Source organism: Sinohyriopsis cumingii, chromosome 2 (assembly GCF_028554795.1).
Source record: "Sinohyriopsis cumingii isolate HCF-2022 chromosome 2, ASM2855479v2, whole genome shotgun sequence".
NCBI classification, from domain to species: domain Eukaryota; kingdom Metazoa; phylum Mollusca; class Bivalvia; order Unionida; family Unionidae; genus Sinohyriopsis; species Sinohyriopsis cumingii.
In genome coordinates, this window is record NC_142962.1 from 151,710,140 (window position 1) to 151,722,573 (window position 12,434).

The following is a 12,434-nucleotide window of genomic DNA, read 5'->3' on the forward strand; positions in this document are numbered from 1 at the left end:
ACATTTAAGAAAATAGTATGGTATGTCCAGGGTTGAACTTCTCTTCATTAAGCCAGCAGACATTATACACACACCTTTTATGGCAATAATTTAAACTCGTCTTCATCAAGCAAATTGGCCATTAAACACATATCTTTTATAGCGATGATTTGAACCCCCCTTCATCAAGCCAAATGGCCATTAAACACACCTCTTTTATAACCATGTTTTGAACTCCTCTTCATCAAGCCAACAGCCATTAAACAGACATCTTTCATAGCCATGTTTTGAACTCCTCTTCATCAAGCCAACAGCCATTAAACACATTTTTCATAACCATGTTTTGAACTCCTCTGCATTATGTGAAGACATTTATCTTATCAAACTCTTTTCAACAAAAATTTTCATTTTAAGGGCTTTCTAGATCTTGAAAATGTCAGTGTAAAATCCAAGTACAGTGAAACCCCGCTATAATGCACCCCGCGATAACTCAAATTCAGATATAACGCGGTTGTTGCTTGGCTCCCGAAATTTCATATATTCATTCGCACATTTTTTTTCTTCTTCTAAGTACGTGAAATAGTGTATAAAAACTGTATTATCATTTTGGGGAAGAGATCGTGTATGAATTCGAATATAATATGGTCATGGCATGGTTCCTGATATTTTAAATACATGCACATGTTTCTTTCTTGTACCCAGAAATAAATATTTAAAGTACGAGAAATAGTGTATAAAATGTTTATTATCATCTGGAGGGAAGAGTTCGCGTATGAATTTGAATATAATACGATTGTGGCATGGCTTCAGAAATTTAACAATTTCACGAGGTTCTTGAAGTGTTATGCCAAAATAAACATTATCGGAAATTTTACTTATTACTGATCCATGAGTAAAGCCAGTAAGTCATCTTTGTGATTGTCTTTAATTAATTCTGTATACAATCATTGCTCAAACAATAATCGACATGTGTTTCTTCTTTAACTGCATACACAACCAAGCAGCAGACAATGCAGTGGTTGATAAAAGATTCTCACAATTTAATAAACATCAAAAAACAAAAGCCGCCAACATGTTTGCTGGGCTTGGCGGTGTTATTAGACGCAATCAGTTGACCAGTAAATAATGTCCACTTTATTAGCTGGAAATTGAAAGGGTATGAAATTGTACATCCATTCAGCTAAAAAATCTTTATAAAAGTAGTTTTCACATGTTTCTTTCAATATTCACAAAATCTGAAGTAAAAGTTATATGTATGCTGAAAGCATGTTAATTATTCTTGCTGTAGTCATTCAAATGAATAGGCGTACAAGAGTTAATTATTGAGAATTTACAATGGATAAAGGTACACGAAAACGCATAAGATAAAATTTTAGCAGTATGAAATTTGAACAGATACCGTTCATAGACCCAGGAACGTTATGAACCATACATGTACTTCGCCTTTCTCAACCATATATTGCTGTTAATTTATCCCATTGAATTGAGACACATAATGATCTGTAACAAAATTAATGAATAGTTTCAATATGTATGCAATTTTTGCAATGGAATTACATGTGTTATGGATTAACTGCATGCCACAACGGTACAATATCAAGATGGTAAGTAAACGGTGTTAATACTCATTATGGATGAATTGCATGCCCAGACGGTGCGATAGTAAATAGTACTGATAGACTATTCATGATATATATTAGACATGAATAAACTTATATGTGCCAATGTGTTGTTCTGTGAAAAAATTAAAATACTGTAAAACCTCGCATTAACACAACCCCGCTATTAACGCGATCCAATGTTTTGGACTCCAATTATCGTGTCATAGCGGGGTTCCACTGTACTTTTGAGGATTTGAAAGACCTGTATGAACCTGACTAGTCAGGCAGCTAAAGACACAGCTGTCTGCAGGACTTACGAAGAGACGTAAGACAGACAGATGGACAGACAGGCTGAGAGTCAAATAGACACCACATCCTCCTTGTAATAAATCTACTTGCTATTTTGTCTCTTGAATCTCAAGTGTGAGGAATTGGCATGGCACCTAGCTTAACACAGATTTAATTGTCTGCAAGTTTGGGGAATTGGCATGGCACCTAGCTTAACACAGATTTAATTGTCTGCAAGTTTGGGGAATTGGCATGGCACCTAGCTTAACACAGATTTAATTGTCTGCAAGTTTGGGGAATTAGCATGGCACCTAGCTTAACACAGATTTAATTGTCTGCAAGCTGAAAGACAAAATCGAAACAGGACAGTCACTTTAATACTTACATATTTTTCCCACGGATAAATATGATTGTCGGGAATGTTTACAACCTCCATTTTGGGCAATTGGGATAGTACAGTAATCATTTCACAGATCTGGTTGCTTGTTCTGTAGTACAGTTTTCCTACAGTAACTCTCAAACTCTAGACAGTCTGAAAGACAGATACAAAAAACAACGGACAGATTAATACTTACAACTTCCTCCCAGTGGTAAATCTGGTTGTCAGGAATGTCCAGGATCTCCAGTATAGGGAACTGGGATGGTAGAGTCTTCAGTTCACAGATCTCATTGTTTGTAGCATGGATTTCCTGCAGAGACCTACACAATATATATATATATATATATATATATATATATATATATATATATATATATATATATATATATGACTCTTTTATATGATTGTGCATTTTCTACAGATTTCCCCCATATATTGCAATATGCACTGCAATACACTTTTCTGTATTGAAATATATTAAATATATCAAACTATGAAACTTCTGGTGATACCCAACTCTATAAAAAAGACACCTTTTCATGAACAATAAATTATATAAATCCCCACCCCTGTTCCTTAATTTGTACTCTGACATAATATCTCAACAGAAATATACCTATCAACCAATAGAAAAATCTGCTGTCCCTTTATTGTATTATGTGTAGTCCCCTTAGTGTCCTTTAAAGACATGTTTAACTATTAGATGTGGTCCCTTTAGTGTCCCTTATAGACAGGTTTAACTGTATTGCATATGGTCCCTTTAGTGTCCTTACAGACGGGTTGAACTGTATTATGTTCCCATTAGTATCCTTTATAGATATATTTAACTGTATTATATGTTGTCCCTTTAGTGTCTTTTATAGACAGGTTTAACTGTATTATAGGTGGTCCCTTTAGTGTCTTTTATAGACATGTTTAAATGTATTATAGGTGGTTCTATTAGTGTCCTTTTCAGACAGGTTTAACTGTACTATGTGACCCCTTTAGTGTCTTTCATAGAGGTTTAACCATTTCTGTGTATCCTTTAAACAGTGTCTTTCATAGAGAGGTTTAACCATTTCTGTGTATCCTTTAAACAGTATCTTTCATAGACAAGTTTAGCCATTTCTGTATATCCTTTAAACAGTGTATTTCACAGGCAGGTTTAACCATTTCTGTGTATCCTTTAAACAGTGTCTTTCATAGACAGGTTTAACCGTTTCTGTGTATCCTTTAAACGGTGTCTTTCATAGACAGGTTTAACCATTTCTATGTATCCTTTAAACAGTGTCTTTCATAGACAGGCTTAACTTTATTATATGTAGTTATGTAAACTTTATCAACAACAGAATTATGTTCCATCTACTGAAAGTCATCTATTAAATTTTTATGAGTTAACCTTTACTCTCTGTGTCAAATTAAGTAGCTTAAGTTGATACTGATAGATCTGCTAGGTATGCGCCAACAATAAAAGTCATACGCCTTGACAAATAATTGCAGTAAAGTGACATATAAAAAGTAGTACACCATGATCAATACAATTAGTCAAGTGCCATATAAAACATTCACCTTGACCGAACATACACCTTGACCAATCCTATTACAGTCAAATGTCATATAAAAGTCATATACCTTGATCAATACTGTAACAGTAAAATGCCATATAAAAGTCATACAGCTTAACCAATACTGTAACAGTCAAGTGTTGTATAATAGTCATATACCTTGACCATCACAGAATTCAATGTTTAAAAAAAATTATAAGCATGCTGACAGTGACAGATTCATGCCTCAATTTTTATTTTTCTAAATTTGAAAAATCTAAACCTTTCACAGCATCCAAATCATGATAACTCTATTTATTTAGGAGAAAATGTGTCACTTTTGTGAATCATACTTCTCTCTGTCAAACTACTCACAAACAGTACAATACAGAAACAGCATTGTGTCACATGACATTCATATTAATTAGCTTTATAACGTCATGTAATAAATATTTTACATGCCTAGCAAACTGATTAACAAGAAATATATGATTGTTCTACAGAAGATAGACTCTCATCTCATCAACACACTGAAGTTTTCCTCTACCAGTAACAGACCAGTAAATCTTTAATACAAAACTTTAACACTGACACGTCTGTTCATGTTACCAAAAACAACCCTGAGAAAAGCATCAAACCAGGCCTCTGTAGGTGAGACTATAAATTCAATGACTATTTCAAAGACAGGGAACAACAAGATATAATCATTTCATTATATAACTTGCTTCTAAAAACGTTTTATATTACTAGAATACATTACTAATGCTTTAGATCTCATCTGTGGGTACAAACTATGATCATCCAAAGTTAATGAAGCATGGAATAAAAGGTCACAGTGACCTACCCTTGTGGTAAAGGTACAGTAGTGAAAACGATGCAGTCCAATACAAAGCTTCACGGCTATATCATGAAAAGTGTCCTCAAAAAAAAACCATGCATAAAAATTAATACAAGTCATAAAAGCATGAACATATTGATAAAAGAAACTTAATTTTGAGGCCAGGGTTACTACTGGTAAAAATGGGATCCAGAAACAAATGTTGTTACTTTAATTAGGGTATAGTGCATATATGGTGAAAAAAAAAATACTGCCTTTATGAGCTATGCAAGTAAATCTTTGAGCTGATTCATGTAATGTTAGTTCCTTTGATGACTCTTTAGGGAGTGATCCCACGACCTTGTGTTCTAAAATGTATTTTAGAATCCAGGATATAAGAACAGCCTAGATACAATAAGTATGTAACAATATCTACGCTGTTAATTCCGTGGACACTGAAGCTGATGACAATGCTTACATCACCATCAGGGGCTGTAGCTGTAGAAAAAGATTTAGTCAGGGCCAGCTAATGGTGACAGGTAATGGTCAAAAGTCTGTGAAGAACATGTGAAAATTACAGTTTGTACGCTTATTCACCTCAAAGAAATATTCATATATTATCTATGATATAGAGAAAGTACTGTTTCTTACTTCAACTTGCCAGCACTTCTTAAACTGGTTAATTGGTTATTTGACACAGTCAGAATCTGAAAGGAGAAAGAATTATATGCATGCACAAAATGATATAAAGGACGTAGCAGAATTTTGATATAGCTCAAACACCCAAGGGTTTCATTTGGCTTGGTGTTTTATGGTATATCATCACAAGTAGATCATTGTTAGTAAAGTAAGGACACACTGCAGTAGTCTGATGGTATGATTCAAACCCTTTTCTTAATAGACAGGCATGCTAACTTCTGTGCCACCAATGGGTCCTGTCAGTTCCAAGGGACTGAGAGTGAAAATAAAATTAATTGCAGAAGGATTGCAAAATGAATGCAAGCAAAATTTAAAATTAGTGCAAACAAACTGATGAATGCATTTTTATGAAATATAAGAGCACAAATGCAAATTGCAGAACAGAAAATAATTGATGGACATGAAATGAAAGAAAAATTTTCACTCCTTTCAAGGTGTGACATTTTTCTTAATCTAGTGCCACTGATCTGATCTGATGTCATATCAGTGACTGTATCTGTATAATCTTTATATGAATAAAATGAAAAAATAAATACAAAATGAAATAATAAATATAAAATGAAGTAATAAATATAAAATGAAATGCAAAATGAAATAATAAGTACAAAATGAAATGATAAATATGAAACAAAGTAATAAATACAAAGTGATGACAATACTCTACAATTATAGTTTTACAATAATTGCTGTTCCAGTTATATTTTAATTTACTATAAACTCATTTCTGTGCCTTGCATTTAAGTGTTTGCTTTTTCTTTAAGGTACTCTTTTAACAGGACCAGATATGAAAGCTAATGTTCTTTTTCTTTACATTAACAATCTTCCCAAAAATGGAAACCATGACTTAATAATGGGTTTCCAATTCATTTTAAATTGGCAAATATGAAAGGAAATGATAGATATAACTAAAAATCCCAAAATCTGAATGCATACCTGAGGCTACAAATTAAAAAGTCTAGAAATAATAGGACAAATGGAATGCAAACAAAAGGAAAATGGAATGTAGACTGTATGCAAATGGAATGCAAAATGAATGCAAACAGAAAACAAAAGAAATGCAAATTTTTTAAAATTACCCATTTCAGAGTCTGTAAAAAATTGGCTAGTCAAGGAACATGTGTGTTTTCAGTAAATAAGGTTCAATTTATCGAACATTCCTCTGAGTATTAAAATAAAATTGCTTTGACCCAGGGTGTTCAAGCCAATGAAATTCTGCTATATTTCAAAACTTTCTTACATTTTTTATCAAACTAAGGCTAATTTTGAATATAATAATTTATTTTAAATGCATTTTGCACCATAGTGTGAAAGGTTCACCCTCAAGTTCAGTGTTATTCAGCTGATTGCTCATGCATCTGCCATTGAAGAAAAACTGTATGCAAGAATATTGACACATTCATCACATTTGTTGAAGATTTACTGGTTCTCGAGCAGGGGATATAACTTAATGCAAAATGACAACAATAATCCATCTAGGCTTAACATGCGATGACTATAATTGTATCAAGTGAGCAGGGAGGTTATCCAAAACTCCTATGCTTCTCTGATTATAGGAAACAAGTAACTTCCCTTAGATACAAAAAAAGTTGATCTTGTAGCTAGAACCAAAAATAATTAATAGAATGCAGCACGTGCCCTGATGAAGAATAGGGAAATCTCACATGAGTATAAGAATTTATGGACAAGAATGAGGTTTTGTCTGTGGGCATTAATGAGGCTTTGCCCACAAATTTTTAATCTCCTATCCACAACAATGCATTCTGATTCCAAGAGTGGGATTTCCTATCCATGCCAATTCATTTTGATCCCAAGAGTGGGATTTCCAATCCAAACCAAAGCATTCTGATCCCAAGAGTGGGATTTCCTATTCACACAAATGCATTTTGATCCCAAGAGTGTGATTTCCTATTCACAATAATACATTTTGATTCCAAGAGTGGGATTTCCTATCCACACCAATGCATTTTGATCCCACGAGTGGGATTTCCTATTCACACCAATGTATTCTGATTCCAAGAGTGGGAATTTCTATCCACACCAATACACTTTGATTCCAAGAGTGGGATTTCTTATCCACACCAATACATTTTGATTCCAAGGGTGGGATTTCTTGTCCACACCAATACATTTTGATTCCAAGAGTGGGGTTTCCTATCCAACCAATTCATTTAATGGATTATTTGCTCAGATTTCCTAAATAGTTAAGAGCATTGACAAAACTGGCAGATCATTAGTCTGAATGTTGCAACTCAGATACGAAGTATGTTCTGAAAGTTTTCACATCCCTAGCAAGAAATTGTATTTTACAACAACATACAAATAATTGTTGCAAACAAAAATGACATCTCTACCTCCTTACAATGCCCATCATTCTGGACAAAACACAGTACTACCATGAACCCTGTCATCAAAAACATTTAACCACTGTACTTGAAATGGAGTATCAAATGTATGAAACAATATGGGCATAAAGCTAAGTGTTTCTTTATGTCCTTTTCAGTGTATACACATATTTAATTCACATAACCTAAATTTATCTCTATACACCATTTTATTTTTAAATTCTCCTCTCCCCAATTTTCAATAATTCTCACTATACTGAGGTTCTGACTTAGAATGGTTGGCAGTTATGGCCCAAATTATGATGTATTTACTATGGCCCAAATTATGATGTATTTACTATGGCCCAAATTATGATGTTATTTACTATGGCCCAAATTATGATGTATTTACTATGGCCCAAATTATGATGTTATTTACTATGGCCCTAATTATTATGTATTTACTATGGTCCAAATTATGATGTATTTACTATGGCCCAAATTATGATGTATTTACTATGGCCCAAATTATGATGTATTTACTATGGCCCAAATTATGATGTATTTACTACGCTTGACTAACATTTTGATTATATGCCTCCCCATCCTTCTTGGCACACATGCAAGTATGAAATTTTCAATAATTCTCACTATATTGTGGTTCAGTACATAATGCAATCAGACTAATCTGTCATAAAAATGGGGTTATATACTGTTTATAAGCCAGTGAAGAGCAATGATGTCACCTCGAGGTGCTACTAACACACTCATGTGAGACATGCATGTCCCAGTGGACTTACTAACACACTCATGTGAGACATGCATGTCCCAGTTGACTAACATATTAGGTCATACACATACTGGAATGATAGAAAACAAGATTCTGACTCTACAAATGATATATTATTGCACTGAGTTTTGTTTTGGAATATAAGAGTTGACATGAAAGTGATAGAGACAAAGGCCCACATATGCCTAAATGGAAAGGTATGCCACTGTGCAGTAATCTCACAATTATGCAATTATCAAGTGCCCCTTTACTGATGATTGGTTGATTGATTGATTGATTGATTGATTGACTGATTGACTGATTTGAGCTTAATGGATGATTTGAATTTAATGGCATAACAATATGAAAAAAGACTATTCAGTAAAAGAAAGACTACCTAGTACCAACAAAATGCCTCAAGACACTGTGTCACTGATCTGGGCTTGTCTTGGCAGGACTCAAACCCACAAATAATTGACTATCAGCCTAGCACACAATAATTAAGCCACCATGATCCCCATGGAAACCAGATCAATGGGATGCAACAACAAATCAATTTTTAAAGCTGTTGCATCTAACCTACCTGGAGTTTGGGAAGACCTTTTAACCCTGACAGGTCAGTCAACCGATTTCCTGATAGATCCACTTCTTGGAGTTGCCTACACTTGCTAAGATCTGATACAGATCGTAACCTGTTCCCCGAAGCATATAATTCCTCAAGGTTTGGAAGATAATTCAATGCCTGAAAAAACAAATATAATGTACTAAAAAAGGAATATCATGTAAATAAAGTTAACTGAAACACTTTTGTAAAAAATTTCTTATGATCTTGTATAATGAAAACAAAAGCAAAACTATCCTAATTCGAATTTTCTTATGTGGATTATTTTTTTCTTTCTTCACAACAATCTAATTTTCTTTAATATCATTTAATATCTAAATACATTTCATATTTATAATGTGCATAAAAACTACCTAGTATGTATATATAAAATACATTTTGCCTAGGATATAGAGTATGTGATGAAAAAAAAAGCAAGAGGGCATATAACAAAAGTTAAAATTTAAAAGCATACAAATGAAATTCAGTAGATATGTTAATGAAAGGAAAATAAAGATAAATGCATTACAGTACACACACATGCTGGTCTCTCACCATAACAAAGTACTCCCATACACTGGTCTCTCATTATAACACAGGACTCCAATACACTTGTATCTGACTAAAACAGTACCTCATTACACTGTTTTCACACTCAAGCACAGTACTCCAATACACTAATCCCTCATTTTAACACAGTACTTCCATGCAATGTTCTCTCACTATAAGACAGTACTCCAATACGCTGGACACTCACTATACCACAGCACTCAAATACATTGGTCATTCATTATAAGGCTGTATTTCCATACAGTATTCCCATACACTGGTCTCTCACTACAATAAGTGTACTGTTTTTAATGACAGTACCTCAAATTAGGGTCATCTACCAGCAAGAATGTATCACTATCAGTTATATTTTATACAAAACATGGACCACTGGGTATAAATGATCCAAAACCACATGCCAAAAACCAAAACTGAGTGGGACTAATTAAGAAGCAAAATCCAAACTAAATTTGGCCAATTCCATGAATTCACAATCATAACCACATTTTTTAAAGGAGTCACAGTATGGTTTCCTATGTGTTGGTACTAAAATAAAATGTATGTGGCCACCAAAGGTGAATTCATTTTTTTGCTCATTCAAAATTATCAAATTTTATAAATATAAATATTAATTAACTAATTAATATAACTATAAAATTACCTTCAAACCATATCAAGTACAGGTAAATAATGTTATTAAGTTATGCTGACAGGTGCATTCTAATGTTTTACAACAAACTTTTTCTTTTTAAAAATATTGTGCTAAAGAATTATATCACTTACTGCTAAGCTGTCTAGCATATTGTAGCTAACATCTATAAAAGTGAGTTGAACACATGGTGACAGCTCAGGAATATCTATTTTTAGAATCTGGTTGCAGTCTAGCCGCAGCGTCTTCAATTTTTTAAGGTTGCCTAAGCCCTTCCCTAGATGTGAGAAGAACAAAAACCATGGATTAAATATTGTACAATATTTGAATAGATACAATAATGCAAACAAAAATAAGAAACATGTCTAATAAAAAAGATAAGCCATTTGATATCAGTCACCCTGCCATAATGTCAGGGTCATTGTTGTGTACAGCTGGAGCAGACTTATAAGCAAGGGAAAAAGGTCGATTACTAGTTGGATACTATATACATTGCTCTCTTGTTTGAGTGATCGTGGATAAATTACAGATCTGCTTATAATGCAGAGGCAGGTGTGGATTTTTGTGGATTTTTTTATTTATTTATCTTGAAAGCTCTGGTGGACTAGTGGTTAGAGCATTCACCTCAGATGCATGAGGTCGCAGGTTCAAACCCCAAAAGAGTCATAACAAAGACTTATAAAAATGGTACTAAGAGCTACCTCACTAGGCGCTCAGCATTAAGAGGTTAGTGTTAGGACTGGTCGGCCTGGTGTCAGGATAATGTGACTGGGTAGGACATCATGCTACATGTCTGGAGTATCATGCCAAAGTGCTAGATATCACTATAAACTGCCACACTGCAGACATCTTAGTGATATGACTGAATTTTTTTAAAAGTTATCATAAAAATCCAAATCATAAACATGCACACACACACACACACACACACACACACACACACACATGATCCCCTTTTTTCTTATAGAAAAGGCAAAATATAAGCTACAATTTGCTTTACATAAAAAAATCACTGCTGAAATTAGTAAATGACAGCTTGACATAGTAATCTTCTTGTCTAAGAAAGAGGCTAATCTGCAAAAACATTGAATCTTTCATAAAATTTGCAAATTTGAAAAAGAGAGATATCATTTAAGATTTTCTTTAACTAAAATAAATTTTCAAAATTAGAACAATATACAACAATCTACTGATCAAGGAAAATTTTGGAAAATGCCTGTCAGTGGCAACGCTATAAGAAATAATTCCAATTAAATAAGTTTTGTCAAGTGAAAATGGCATTTTAATCTTCTTCAAATTTGATTTAAGTGTAATCATCATAAATGTGATATGCCCTCATCTATTCAAACATTAAATGCATCAATCAATTGTCCAAGCTATACCTACAAATGCTTCAATGTGAACCCAATAAAATGCCTACCCAGCAGCCAAGGTGCCTTTATTTTGACATCATTTTTCACAACTGTTGAGAACTCTGTGGAACATAATGACACAAACTAACAAACAAATTTATCAATTGTCTGCAGCCATGTGCATGTCACACTCATTTAAAATCACACATTGTAGACAACTCTGAAGCTTTACCTTTGGCTAATATGTGGAGTGTTTCTCAAACTCATGCATTGGAAAATAAATTGGAAGTTGTAGTAAAATTATTAAGCATTTGAAAATAAATTGGAAGTTCTAATAAAATGTACATAATATGTCTTTACAGTCAATTTTTAATGTTGATTTTAATGTAGTTTTCTGTGATAGTACAACTGTAATGTGCCATCTGTTTATTAGTGCACACAATATGGAGCTGTGCTTAGCCACTGTCATGTGCAATTGACAAATGATGACATCTAAAATTGCCATTTTTAGAAATTAACCATAGCAAATATTTTCATTATTTCTGTTGGACAAAGGAGATCTAGTGCATCATGAAATCATTTCTTCTGTAGGACAAAAGAGATCTCGTGTATCATGAAATCATTATTTCTGTAGGACAAAGAATAGCTCATTTATCATGAAATCATTATTTCTGTAGGACAAAGAAGATCTCATTTATCATGAAATCATTATTTCTGTTGGATAAAGGAGATCTCATGTATCATGAAATTGTTATTTCTGTAGGACAAAGAAGATCTCACTTATCATGAAATCATTATTTCTGTAGGACAAAGATCTCATTTATCATGAAATCATTATGTCTGTTGGACAAAGAAGATCTAGTGTATCATGAAATCATTTCTTCTGTAGGACAAAGGAGATCTCATG

At 33.4% G+C, this 12,434-nt stretch overlaps 1 protein-coding gene across 2 annotated transcripts in view; it reads right to left on the reverse strand.

Moving 5' to 3' along the window:
• Positions 1–12,434, reverse strand: part of LOC149806092 (uncharacterized) — a 123,250-nt gene that overhangs the window by 82,112 nt on the left and 28,704 nt on the right. For both annotated transcript variants that reach the window (XM_089950969.1, XM_089950968.1), the window contains exons 7-10: positions 10,310–10,452; positions 8,960–9,118; positions 5,239–5,294; positions 2,444–2,567 (exon numbers count right to left, since the gene is read on the reverse strand). In XM_089950969.1, coding sequence (XP_089807095.1) covers positions 2,444–2,567; positions 5,239–5,294; positions 8,960–9,118; positions 10,310–10,452 — 482 coding nt within the window. The remainder of the gene's footprint in view (positions 1–2,443; positions 2,568–5,238; positions 5,295–8,959; positions 9,119–10,309; positions 10,453–12,434) is intronic.